Source organism: Pongo abelii, chromosome 5 (assembly GCF_028885655.2).
Source record: "Pongo abelii isolate AG06213 chromosome 5, NHGRI_mPonAbe1-v2.0_pri, whole genome shotgun sequence".
NCBI classification, from domain to species: Eukaryota; Metazoa; Chordata; class Mammalia; order Primates; family Hominidae; genus Pongo; species Pongo abelii.
In genome coordinates this window covers 44,667,577-44,682,296 of record NC_071990.2, presented here as the reverse complement: position 1 = coordinate 44,682,296, position 14,720 = coordinate 44,667,577, and the positions used below count along the sequence as shown (strand labels likewise).

Sequence of the window (14,720 nt, the reverse complement as noted above, 5' to 3'; positions counted from 1 at the left end):
GGCCTTAGAAATGCCCCTAAAGATTACCATTAAAAATGCGCAAGGCATAGCCGGGCATGGTGGCTCACGCCTGTAATCCCAGCACTTTGGGAGGCTGAGGTGGGTGGATCACGAGCTCAAGAGATCAAGACCATCCTGGCCAACATGGTGAAACCCTGTCTCTACTAAAAATACAAAAATTAACTGGGTGTGGTGGCACGTGCCTGTAGTCCCAGCTACTAGGGAGGCTGAGGCAGGAGAATCGCTTGAAACCAGGAGGTGGAGGTTGGAGTGAGACAAGACTGCACCACTGCACTGCATGCAGCCTGGCAACAGACTGAGACTCGGTCTCAATAAAAAAAAAAAAAAAAAAGAATGCACAAGGTAGCCTGGTGGTCTGTGAACCACAATTTATATGCCATTGGCAAAATGCCTACACAGATTCTGGAATTCAAAATATGCAGACTATATTAAGAAACCACATAACCTGAAACTGCATCTAGTATGTTTTCAACATTTTCACAGACATGGAAAATCATGGAAGCCACTATCTAGAGAATCCAGCTCTGCCCTCCCTAACTCAAACTCACAGTAATCCAAGGATGAACAGAATTGTATTTAAGTTTTGTAAATGTGCTCTCTTTGCTATAAAAAGAAAACTCCTCGGTACTGCTGAGATTCCTTTTTAGAGAAAACAGGCTATGCTAGCAATGACCTGCCTGTTCTAAGTGACTAGTATTGGCTTCTTGACTCCTTGCTCCCACATCTAAAGGTTCTGATTGATCTCTGGTCAACTTGCAGGGCACTCTTTAGTCATGAAGGCCAACAATTCTTTAAAAAAAGACAAAAACAAAAACAAAACAAAACAAAAACAACAATGAACAAGGCCAAGGAAGATCTAACACTTTAGTGTAGTTTTCTCCAAGAACTAAAAAGGCAATAAGCACCTCAGGTGTATTTTTCTGAGATTGTCTCCAGTGGCATTATTTAGTTCATTATCTCAATCAAAGTACATTTAAAATAAAAATTTTAAAAGGATACCAACCTCGAGCCTCTTTTCAAGTGATTCAATTCTGTCCTTTTTACTAGCCAGATTGGCTCGTGTGTAGCGGCTCTGCCCAGGAAGATATAAAACTTGACTGTAGCATTCTTCCCACACCTGGTTATAAGCTTCACTTGAGAGCTCTCCATGGCTCATTCCTTGTTTAACCACTTCCATCTCCTGCACCAAAACATCCTGGGCCTGTTTACAATAATAATTTCAATAAGTTTAAGTACTACAAACACTTGCCATATCCAGAGAGCTTTAGAAGACTAATTTTTTCCCTCATGCCTTGAGTCAAAGCCAAGATGTGGTTGGTTGTTTTTTGGAAGGGGGGATAACAATACCTAGGAAAAACAGCTTAAGAAGCCTTTGAGTCAATGCAGACTGCTTTTTAAAAGTCAAGCATCCATGTTTCCTCAAAAGTATAAACATCCTTTGCTTTCACTCACTATAACAGCAGCTATCATTTCTCAGGTACCTATTATGTGTGTGAGAAACTAGGTTTAAAAGTTTTACCTACATTATATCCAAAGATCACAATCACCTTACAAATTAGCCGATATTAACCTCATTTAAAAGCTAATGAAATTTGGCCGGGCACAGTGGCTCCCTCCTATAATCCCAGCACTTCGGGAGGTTGAGGTGGGCAGATAACGAGGTCAGGAGTTCAAGACCAGCCTGGCTAACACAGCAAAACCTCGTGTCTACTAAAAATATAAAAATTAGTAGGGCATGGTGGCACATGCCTGTAATCCTAGCTACTTAGGAGGCTGAGGCACAAGAATCCCTTGAACCCAGGAGGTGGAGGTTGCAGTGAGCTGGGATCGCGCCACGGCACTCCGGCCTGTGCAACAGAGTGAGATCCAGTCTCAAAAAAAAAAAAAAAAAAAAAAGCTAATGAAACTAAGGCTTATAGAGATTCAACCACTTGTTAAGACCACATCGTTAGTAGGCAGATGAGGTAGAATACAAATGGCACCACTGGGTGTGCTCCTTCCACTCTCCCACTCCACTGTGCGTGCAGGACCTCACGTGACGGTAAAAGGGAGCTAGGCATCTTTTTGTCACATGGCATTTTTCTCATCCTGAAGGAATGCCCTGACATTGCCAGATAATGAGACTGGTGCACAAATTAGATGATAGATCATAAACCAGTTTAGTTCACTACTAAAGAAAATAGTGTAAAATGACAGAATGAGAGGGAAAGCTGGACAGGCCTGGGTTCAGATCACAGCTTTACCATTGAAGCAGCTCTTTGAGCTTGCTTAACTTATCTGAGCCCATTTCTCAGGGCTTTTTCAGCCTGGAAAGCTGAAAAACAGCTTTCCAAGCAATGATGCTGCTGACCTTAGATCAGATGTGTTTGTTATTAGGATTAAGTGAACAATATACTACAGAGCCTAGCCCAATGCCAGACACACAGAATTCCATAAGCATATGAATTTTTTCCCAGCCCTTTGCTTCATGGCTTATGAAAAACTGGGAACCACCTTCTGTGCCTTACAGAAGGCTTTCAATCTTTCCAGTAATAATGAAAATAAACACATCAAAATCTACAAAATCAAGAGAAATGATTGATAAAAAATTTTAACAAAAGATGGAAAATCATCTCTATAGAAGAAAAAATGGACACTTAATAACTTAAGAGAAATAATGGAAACAAATCAATTTTAACATATCTTAAAGTATATTAAAGAAAAAGAAAATCTGACACTTTATTAAAAGAGAAATGCTATTTCACTCTGAAACTGTACACAGTAAAAATTTACAAGTTCAGATCTTATAATTATTAGGAGAGAATATGGCTAAGTTATCTTTAAACTACCCATAAATAATCTGCTAACTAAACAGCTGCTTCAAATTCTTTTTGGAACAAAGAGAAATATACACAGATAAAATATGAGAGAATATTTAAGCTACTTTGTTTCAAACAATTACAAACCAATACTTAGAATTATTATTTTTCATAAATTGTGTTAGGGTTTACCCTCTACAGAATCTCCAAAAGCAACAATGTGATCCTTGTTTCAGGTTTCCATACACACAATTTAGGAAAATTTATTTCCTAAATTCCTCTTTCCCTCATATTTTCACTTTAAAAAGAGGAAACTGTGCAAGTATCAATTTCGTAGCCTGATTCTCAATCCCAGTTCAATGATCAAATGTGCTCGACAGAGTAGGCAACTCAACAGATGTTAGTTTCCCTACTGCACTTGCTAAAAAATGAGTGACTCAGTTATTCTGAAATCAGGGACAAGTTGTTGAAATATAAATCGAAACCCTCCTTCCTTTCTCTATTTTCTAAAAATCCTATAATAAGTATGTATTACTTATGCAATAAAGAAAACACAAAGTAAGAAATTGTGAGAAGCGAAGAAAGAGGAAGAATGAAGGAGAGAAGACAGGAGAGTTTGTAAGAATCTTGTTTGTTTTATCCTAAGTATGCAGCAGCTCATTCCAAATCCATGGGTCTATCACTGCTCCTCAGGGCTGAAGGCTAAAGAAAAAAAGACTTTCAAGCTAATGACCACTCTGCTTCCAACTATGAGACCCGCTGTATCTTCTTATACAATTATGGAGATTTCTATTTACAATCACAGTTGTTTGCTCTGTCAAAACAGAAGGAATAAAATGCATATAGAAGAAAAGACCAGATACAGACTTCATACAAGAAATCATTTCTTCATGTCTTTATCCAAAAGAGTAGGGGGGAAATCATGTGAGGGGAATATATTCAGCAAAAAAAAATACTTCCTTCCTTTCAAAAGGTAAAAGGTTTAATCTATAAATATTTTTATATTAGTCTCTCTCTCTCACCTCTTCATATTATTCTAAATAAGTGATGTTTAAGTACTAAAGGCATCTAATTTTTATTCAGAGATAGCAGAGCTGAATACAGAAAACGGCAACTGTAACAACTGTCAACCAAGCTATTAATACCCATGAACCAAAAACACCCTGGCGGTGTTTATTTGCTAAAGGTCTATCACACTGAACACGGGGGATGGAGGTATTTAAAGCATGTCCTTTTCATAACACTTAATCTAAACATGCATCTCCTAATCATACATTTCAGTTGTTTACGAATACCAACGGAGAAAAATAAGTTCATTATTTGTCCATGATACACAGCACCTAACAACTACCTAAATCTCAAGAAGAAATATTCCAGCTCAATCATACCTTTTTCAGCTCTTCTTTGGAGAACTTTTCATAAGGATTATGTTCCAGATAAGTAATGTGCTCTGAATTATTGGTACCAAACCCTACAGTTTTGCCTTTTTTATTTCCAGATGGTTCATAAGGGTGATGTAGAAGGTCATAATGAAGCATTGTGATCATTTCTTTTTTGATTAGTTCTTCACTTTTCTGTAAATCTGTTAAAGGCGGTTCTACATTTAAGGGTCTTAGAATAGTTTCATTTACCTAAAATTTTAAAACAAATACAATTACTAAACATATCACTATAATATATTAATGTTATTACCTGTTACAGCATGAATTAAACAGCAGTTTTACATTTTCGAAAGCAATTTCCATTTTTTTTCCTTCTAAATTCTTTCTGGTACTACTGAAACATTTTAAAGACTGGATTTGAGAACTACTTTGCTATATTCCAGAAAGTAGATGAAATTTTGTTTTATAGTCTTTATGAATGATGTAAAATGCAGCAATCATATAAAAAGAAACTTAAAACTTCCTAAACCAGAAATTCTAACACTTACTTCTGATGGTCTTGGCAGATCTTTCTGGACAGCTTTATGCATTCGTTTCATTTCCTTTACACGCTCTGCATCTCGTATGGCCTAAAAAATGATTTTTATATCCTTTATTGCAGCTATAGCATATTTGATATCTCTCAGTAAAGCTAAAAACACTTTGGTATGTAAGATCATGTGTGTTCAATAGCTAAAGTTTAGAAATCGGTTTAAGTTTGTAGAAAGGCAATGCTAAGGCAATAGAAATGAATCAGTCTATTCACTCTCATTATAATAGAAACTAAGAGCTTCCAATGTCTACTAGAGCATTCTCCAAACTTGCATGGATCCATATCACGTAACAAACTTTTCTCATCTAAATGGAAAACCTAAACTCCAAAGAGACTCCCACGACAAAACTCTTTCTTCCCTTTCACTCCAAAATTACTGACTTTTAATTCAAAAAGCCAGCCAAAAAATGTATTGTTTCCTGATTCTTATGAATGTGGGATAACACATTAAAATTTCATGCCATTTCTGAAGGAGTAAATGTAACTCAAAGTAGCTGAGAACTAAACACAAAAAATATCATCCTCTGCTCCCCACTGAAAAGCACATTCACATGGGTCCCTCCTAAAATATTATTTCCACTGATGTCATTCTCACTCCAATCCCCTGAGATTCAAGGTCCCTAAAATCATCCAGCAATGGACTGCAGCAAGACTTACTGAAAGGGGTCATAAAATATCAGTTCTAGTTTAGGATTCACCACTTACCCACTATGAGACCTGAGAAAGTTGAGACCATGAGACCTGAATTCATCTGAGCTTGTTGAGTATTCCTTACTAGAAATATCTGGGCCCAGAGTATCTTGGATTTCTGATTTTTTCAGATTCTAGAACATCTGCATTATACTAACTCTAATCCAAAAAGCTTCAATGAGCATTTCTTTTGAGCATCATGTCAGCACTCAAAAAGTTTTGAATTTTGGAGCATTTCAGATGTTGGATTTTTGGATTAGCAATGTTCAACCTGTAATACCGATCCTGTTTATATCACTGTGCTGTTACATGCAAATGAGAAAGTAATTACGTATAAGATATATTAGTACAAAGTGTTACTAATATTATTCTGACACACTCTATCTAAATTTCCAACTCCAGTTTAGATAGAGGTCTTACTATGTTCCCCGGACTGGATTCAAACTCCTGGGCCCAAAGAATCCTCCCACCTCAGCCTCTCGAGTAGCTGAGACTACAGGCTCGTACATCGCACCACCCAGGAACCAAGATGTATTTGTTTTTAAGACTAACCAATAACATCTTTTCTTTGCTAGATTGAAGCAATGTCTAAAAGACTACCTATGTGTATTTTAGAGAAGCATGATGAATTTGACAGAATGTATTTAAATTTCCATATATATTTTTAAGAATGTCCATCAAAATATTGTGAGTATATTAATTATGTGAGGATACATTATTAATGACATAAGTTATTTACTTTAGAAGTTTTTTCAATATTAAAAAGAACTAGGTAGGGATCTTGAGACGTTTAATGGCTATTCTTCATTCTTCGAGCCTACTGACACATTCAGCCAAACTCACGCTTCTTTCAGTACAGTCACCCACCTGCTTTCGAGCATCCACATCAGCAGCATCTTCAATGTAAGTATCATCTATTTCACATTCTTCCAGCTCCTTCTCGGCATTTTCTGGTAGAACAATTTCAAAATCATTCTTAGGGGCAGGAAGGCCCAACAACCCTAAACGGAGATGTTCTCGAGATTCTCTCTCCTGTAGAAAAGAAGTGGTCCTTCTCAATTCATGCATCTTAAACATTCCACCAGTATTTTATGAGTCTCTTAAAAATTGATAGCACAACAGGGTGACTCTAGTCAAAATAACTGTACATTTTAAAATAACTAAGAGAATAATTGGATGGTTTCTAACACAAAGGTTAAATGCTTGAGGGGACGAATACCCCATTTTCCATGATATGATCATTACACATGCATGCCTGTATCAAGATATCTCATGTACCCCATAAATATATACACCTACTATGTATCCACAAAAATTAAAAATCACAGAAAGAGAAAAAAAAGTCTCAAAAAAAATCACCCTAATATTAATTCTAGAAAAATAATCCTGACGTCAGAGCTAAGACAAGTCTTATGTTTATTTTCTATCCCCCCTTCTTCCCAACATTAAGACCAACCAAAAACTTTCACTTGTGATCACTGAAGATACTCTGGGATATTCCAACAGGAGGTCTGAGGCCAGGGCAGAAAAAAAGGCCCCTTTGAGGGAACACATTTCTGACACCAAAAGTTAACAACAAATAAAAGGAACAGGTTCAAAAGTTAGTTTGTCCTTGGACTAATAAAACCCACTCTAAAAGATACTTGAATTTGTATGTATGTGTTTATTTTTAATGGAAATACTAAATCCCATGCAGATGAAAGAAAGTAGAGTCCTGGTTCCCAAAAAAGCCTCCTGGTACCCAGAGTTTTCCCATCCATCCTCAGTACTTACATGTACCAGGTGTGAGGAACAGATGAGTTGCTATATCTAAAACATCCTCCGTGCTTACTCATATTGTAGTCTCCATCTGGGACAGCCCCCACCCTCCTTCAGAATATAGCTCCTCTAATAAGGCTTTCCTGTTACCCAACAAATGTGATTATTCCCTTCTTTAACTACCCTAAGCACATTGGTTTTACTCAAAGGGCTTATTCTGTTCTGATATTGCAATTATTTTTGGACTTAGTTTAGTTACTGTCAATCTCTCCAGAATATAAATTTCCTTAGGACAAAGGACATCTTTATTCAACTTTAGATCCCCTCAAATGTCCAAATGCATGCTCTGCATGCATGAGGTTCTTAATCTATTTAATTCTTATATATCCATTCAGAGTTGGCTTTAGTTGATATCAATTTGAACTTTAAAAAACATATATAAATCAACCAAATATATACATGAGGTTAGAATTAATTTTAAACTGAAGACAAGCCAGTATCATTAGAAGTTATTTTTTTTAATTTCACAATGATTTCTGTGGCATTAGATAATAAGGCCCAATAGCAAAGTAATAAACGCAGTAACATGGGCAGAAGCAAAACTTAACTTTTACAGTTAGCTTTCTACCTCACCTTGCTGAAGAAAACTTCAGTGAAATCAACAACAAACATCAATATTCACAAACCTAGTAAGCACAAAGAATGGTGGGTTTTGAGCCCAAAATATTCCCTTTCATCAAGTCTTACAAATCATTCTTTTTCTGGCATCCATAGGTGTATAGATTCTTAAGGTATATATGATATGCACTAACAGGAGAAATTTTAATTTGGCACTCATGAGATATTAAAAAAAAATTTAAGAGTATTAAAAGGGAATTGACATTTACCATCTGCTTCACGTAAGAGGGATCACTATAGTCTGCCATTCCATCCTCGGGATTAATGTTTAACTTGTCTCGAAGAGGAGTTCTACCCGGGGTAGAGTTAATAACTGGTTTGGGAGTTGTTCCACTCCGGGGAGTCAGCCCTTCAGCTCCATTAGAAGGAGTCCTAGAAAGACAGGAATCCCAATTAACAGAAGTGCCACTTACATTTGGATTGTGCTTTCAAATGTTTTTCACATAAATTATTTCACAGGAAATATAGAAAAAAAAGAATAAAGATTTCAGAAATTCTGCCTAGCTGGTTTTGTTAGGATCTCTAGCTTAAAATCAATGTTTGGTCTAGCTAGCATGGTATTTTTATTTTACTGACTTACAATAATCACTACATTTGATATTTTCTTGCCTTCCTCAACTACGTCCACTAAACATTATTTCAACCTTTTCTTGGCACATTAGGGCAGCTAAGAACATGCACTGGGCAGGGAGGTGGGCCACCATACTCAATGACCCCAGATGACTCTTTGAGTTTGATGTATATTTGTCTCCTCCCTCCCTATCAAGCTGTTGGTTCTCACATCACTGTCACTGTCATTATTACCAATGTACACACTTTAAATAGTTCCTCCTTTTACATTTTGTTTAGAAACCAAACACCACACTTTTGGAATCACATCTAAACATGAGTAAGTTCCTGAGTGAGGCCTAAGAGATTCTCCTAGGAATAAGATCCACAGATTTTGCAGCAACCTATATTTTAATTATTCAAAGTCTTTTTTTTTCCTGGTTGCCTATTTCCTGTATATTGGTGTGTTGCAGAATGGTGATGCTGCCAGACAGCTATTCCTGATAGGTAAGGTGTTATCACATAAGACATGGTTCCCGCCCCCAAGGATTTTACAATCTAGGTGAGAGACAAGACATACAGTTGTCCCTAAGTATCCACCAGGGATTGGTTCCAGGACCAAAATCTGCAGATACTCAACTCCCTGATATAAAACGGCATCGTATTTGCATATAACGTATGCACATCCTCCCATGTACTTTAAATCATCTCTAGGTTATTTATAATACCTAATACAATGTAAATGCTCTATAAATAGTTGTTATATTGTATTTTTATTTGTGTTATTTTTTATTGTTGTACTGTTTGAGTTTTTTGGAATATTTTTTATTCACAGTTGGTTGAATTCACAAATGTGGAATCCTCAGATACAGAGAGCCGACTAAACATAGGAAATGAGGGATTATGCTCTCTTACAAGACTCTCAAGAAGTGTTAAATGTTTAAGACTGGCTGCCAATGCTTCTTGGTTCTGCTGTCATGATATGTGTAATAGCCTGAAGTGCTTTCTCTACTAAATAACCAGTAGGAAGACATATCTTAACACTTAAAATTCAAAGTAAACCCCAAATATTTCCAACCATTGTAAGTTCCAATTCCATTTTACTACTACATGCTTCCATAACATTTGTATTTTAAAGATTCTTCTTAAAAAACGGCAGCTTAAAACTAAGCAAAAGAGTTATAAAGAAATACTGAATTCTAATTAACGCATGTGGAAGTGTTTTGGGATCAAACAAACTGATATCTGCAAGTTACCTTGAAATGCATTAAAAAATATGATGGATTGGTGGATGGATATGTGATAAAGCAAATATAGTAAAATATTAACGATCTTAGAATCTAAGTGGTGGGTATATGGATGTTCACTTTACCATTTGTCAACTTAAATGGGTGAGAGACTGGGTCTCCAAAACAAAGAGTTTATTCGGGAACGGCAAGGGATCACAATGTGGGATATGTGTGCTATGACAGACCATAGGTACACCTGAGGGTGCTGGGGCAAGGAGAAGTTTTTAAAGATACAAGGGAGGAGTCTACGTAAACTGTTTTGAAACAATGACCATTGGTTACAGGGACTTATCACAGGAGGCGGCATTTGTTTTCATTGCCAGTATAGACAAGAGTATCCCTTATCTGAAATGTGGGACCAAGACTTTTAGATATGGGATTTTTTCAGATTTGGGGATAATTGCATTATACTTACTGGTTGAGCATGCCAAATCAGGAAATTCAAAATCTGAAACATTTCAATGAGCGTTTCCTTTGAGTGTCATGTTGGTGCTCAAGAAGTCTGGATTTTGGCCGGGCGCAGTGGCTCACACATGTAATGCCAGCACTATGGGAGGCCGAGGCAGGTGGATTACCTGAGGTCAGGAGTTTGAGACCAGCCTGACCATCATTGAGAAACCCTGTCTCTACTAAAAATACAAAATTAGCCGGGCGTGGCGGCGCATGCCTGTAATCCCAGCTACTCGGGGGGCGAAGTCAGAAGAATTGCTTGAACCTAGGAGGCGGAGGTTGTGATGAGCCGCGTTTGTGCCACTGCACTCCAGCCTGGGCAAGAAGAGCGAAACTCCGTCTCAAAAAAAAAAAAAAAAGTTTGGATTTTGGAGCATTCTGGATTTTCAGATTTGGGATGCCCAACCTGTACTGGCTGTTGGTAGGGCAATGTCTTCACAGAAGCAACTTATCTGGAATTTGTGTGGTTTTCAGAAGGTCCCTGCAATAATTTCTGTCATAGGCATATGCGCATTAGGGTTCCTTTTTCATTAAAATGTAACATAAGTGACTCCATTTCAATACTGATAACTTCCACACATTCTTTCAACCTTTCTAAATGCCTGAAATTTTCATAATAAAATGCTGGAGGGAAAGCAATAGTAATACACACATAAAAGGATTACAATTTTAATAAAATTCACAAAGTAATCATTAAAAATGAATCAATCTACTCTAAAATCAAATACAAAGTATTCAAAAATAACGTGATAGGATCCAAAGCTTTGCAAAAGGACACTCCAATTAGGCATGGTGGCGGATGTCTGTAATCTCAGCTACTCGGAAGGCTGAGGCACGAGAATTGCTTGAACCCGGGAGGCAGAGAGGTTCCATAAGCTGAGATCGCGCTACTGCACTCCAGCCTGGGTGACAGAGTGAGACTCCATCTTAAAAAAAAAAGGGGGGGAGGCACTCCACAGTATTTAACCATTTCCTGGACACTATTATTTATTACTGTGAAGAAGAAATCAAAGAGGAAAATTCAACACAATAAGTAGTCATTCTCCATAAACATTACTAAAGCAAATATGCTAAGTTCTTGAATTCAAGTTTTTCTAAAATAAAAAATGTGTTCATTTACAATACCTGAATGGAGTAGAGAGAACTGTGTTTGGAGTCTGTACAACTTGTCGCTGTGGAGTTACACCTGAGAAGTCACTCTCATGCAACGGGGTATTAAGTCCACCTTTTAATGGGGTGTCCACATTGGTGAGGGCCATGAGGTTCTGGGCTTCCTGATTAACAAGAAGACAAAGAAGCACGTTTAAAAGTTTAGACAGGCTTGCAGAATCTCTTCTGGTCCTACTATACAAATCTTGAAGCAGGCAGAATTCTTACTCATTTTCTCAATGAAAGCTAACAGAGAAAATGAATACCAGTCATGGCAGATTTCAATGTTTCCATTCCTTCTGTCAATCTAACACATCACATCAGAAGTTTTATACATCATGGGAAAACTGGCCAGCCATATGTAGAAAGCTGAAATTGGATCCCTTCCTTACACCTTATACAAAAATTAATTCAAGATGGATTAAAGACTTACATGTTAGACCTAAAACCATAAAAACCCTAGAAGAAAACCTAGGCAATACCATTCAGGACATAGGCATGGGCAAGGACTTCATGTCTAAAACACCAAAAGCAATGGCAACAAAAGCCAAAATTGACAAATGGGATCTAATTAAACTAAAGAGCTTCTGCACAGCAAAAGAAACTACCATCAGAGTGAACAGGTAACTTACAAAATGGGAGAAAATTTTCGCAACCTACTCATCTGACAAAGGGCTAATATCCAGAATCTACAATGAACTCAAACAAATTTACAAGAAAAAAATCAAACAACCCCATCAAAAAGTGGGCAAAGGATATGAACAGACACTTCTCAAAAGAAGACATTTATGCAGCCAAAAAACACATGAAAAAATGCTCATCATCACTGGCCATCAAAGAAATGCAAATCAAAACCACAATGAGATACCATCTCACACCAGTTAGAATGGCGATCATTAAAAAGTCAGGAAACAACGGGTGCTGGAGAGGATGTGGAGAAATAGGAACATTTTTACACTGTTGGTGGGACTGTAAACTAGTTCAACCATTGTGGAAGTCAGTGTGGCGATTCCTCAGGGATCTAGAACTAGAAATACCATTTGACCCAGCCATCCCATTACTGGGTATATACCCAAAGGATTACAAATCATGCTGCTATAAAGACACATGCACACGTATGTTTACTGCGGCACTATTCACAATAGCAAAGACTTGGAACCAACCCAAATGTCCAACAACAATAGACTGGATTAAGAAAATGTGGCACATATACACCATGGAATACTATGCAGCCATAAAAAATGATGAGTTCATGTCCTTTGTAGGGACATGGATGAAACTGGAAACCATCATTCTCAGCAAACTATCGCAAGGACAAAAAACCAAACATCGCATGTTCTCACTCATAGGTGGGAAATGAACAATAAGAACACATGGACACAGAAAGGGGAACATCACACTCCGGGGACTGTTGCGGGGTGGGGGAAGGGGGGAGGGATAGCATTAGGAGATACACCTAATGTTAAATGAGGAGTTAACGGGTGCAGCACAGCAACATGGCACATGTATACATATGTAACAAACCTGCACATTGTGCACATGTACCCTAAAACTTAAAGCATAATAACAAAATTTAAAAAAAAGTTTTATACATCAAATAAAGTTTTATATGTAGAGGTGTGCTTTTGTGGCCTCACATATGAAATTACTATTACCCAAAAACTTCTCCTATTACCTGTGCCAAACCTCTCTATAATCATGAAATACAAGAATTCAAATTTCCCAGTGTGAGCTTAGGCCAAATGTCTGAATGCCTGGGTTTTAGTCTGGCTTCACCACTGAATTCTCTATCCAGTCTTCATTAGTTTCTCTGAGGTCTGTTTCTTCTACTGGGAACTTAAGATACTCCCAAGCAACCTTTCCACTGCACAAGAAAACAACTTGTGGGGGTCAGGTCCCTTTTAGAAGTCTTACTGATCTCTTTAGACAGAACTGACCATGTTCTCTTTAGTCCCTCTACTGTAACCCTGTCCTCAGTGCTATCTTTGTACCCATAAATCTCTTTATGTCCAACTTAGGGCCTGTGGCAGAGTTTATTTTCCAAAGATGGTCACAACCTTCTCTCTGATGTTTCATGTTCTTAAAATCCAACTGTGATACTCCTTCCATCAAGAGGTAGGGCCTATGTTCCCTCCCCATAAATCTAGGTGGCCTTGTGATTCACCTGAAACCAACAGAACACAACAAAAGTGACAGTGCTTGACCTCCCAGGTTAGTTTAGAAAAAATAACGCAGCTTCCCACCGCACTCACAGTGGAGCCCTGAGATACCACGTGAGAAGTTCAACTGTTCTGAGACCACTACGCTATGAGAAAGCCCAAGCCACATGGAAAGACCACATGCAGATTCACTCCACATTCCCAGCTGAGGACCCACCCCACCAACAGCCAGCATCAACCACCAGACATGGAAAGACAACACCTCCAAATGACTCTATCCCCTATCCATCAAATCACACAGAACTGCTGAGTCCTCCTTACTAAGGCCCTAGACATCACGGAGCACAGACTAACCACTCCTTCTGTGCCCTGTCTGAATTCCTGACTCAGAGAAGTCATAAGCATAGTAAAATGCAATAAATCACTAAATTTTGAGGCAAAATGAAAATAACCAGAGCAAGACTTATTCCATTATTCTGTATATCTTTATTCATGAAAAAAAAATCTTGAATTTCACATTATCAAAGGCCCTGTGTGTGTCCTTTTTGCTATTCCAAATATAAAGCATTTACTAGAAAGAAACGTATGTAGGCTTAGATCTTCTGCATAGGAAAGAGGAGAAATAAGAATCAAATGGCAAAAGTATATATTCCTGGAAGAGTGGGTGACATGTGAAATATCATATGTGCCAAAATTACAAATAGGCAACACTCCCAAAAATGGTGTGGCTAAGGAGTGGGGGAGTTTGGCCCAGTATGAGATTGGCCCAGTAAAATGCCGGTGCATCTGAGAGCTGTCTCCTATGTGGTGAATTATCCTTTGTCGACCTGGTTACACTGGGATGTTTCCCAGAATTCTCTTCCCTCTTGGCACTGAGTAGAGTTCATCAAAAGTAAAACAGAGGTAGAGGCAGAAGGAGAAGCAGAGGTGACAGAGGTGAAGTAGCAACCACTACACTCTGAAGGCCATCATTGGTCAGAGGTAGTGACAGACTTGCAGAGGAGCTGGCAAGTTTCAGCGTGTCCTTGCACCCCACTGCTCCATATAGTCAATTCTCCTCCTTTACAGGCAGCCCTGGTGACCAGACTCCTGCTTCAAACTCACAGAAACAGTAGTGACAAAGAGTCAACAACCCTCCAGACTTCCATGCCTGGCCTCCAGATTTCCCTATAAGCTATGACTCACTCCACACCAGGGCTGGTGAC

General features: G+C 38.1%; 1 protein-coding gene across 1 annotated transcript in view; it reads right to left on the bottom strand.

Annotated features, from left to right (window-relative positions):
* CDC5L (cell division cycle 5 like) overlaps positions 1–14,720 on the bottom strand; it is a 60,420-nt gene that overhangs the window by 18,260 nt on the left and 27,440 nt on the right. Inside the window, exons 9-14 of the mRNA XM_002816940.5 lie at positions 11,333–11,481; positions 8,129–8,291; positions 6,351–6,515; positions 4,750–4,830; positions 4,208–4,450; positions 1,025–1,222 (exon numbers count right to left, since the gene is read on the bottom strand). Of these exons, the coding sequence (XP_002816986.2) occupies positions 1,025–1,222; positions 4,208–4,450; positions 4,750–4,830; positions 6,351–6,515; positions 8,129–8,291; positions 11,333–11,481 (999 nt within the window). The remainder of the gene's footprint in view (positions 1–1,024; positions 1,223–4,207; positions 4,451–4,749; positions 4,831–6,350; positions 6,516–8,128; positions 8,292–11,332; positions 11,482–14,720) is intronic.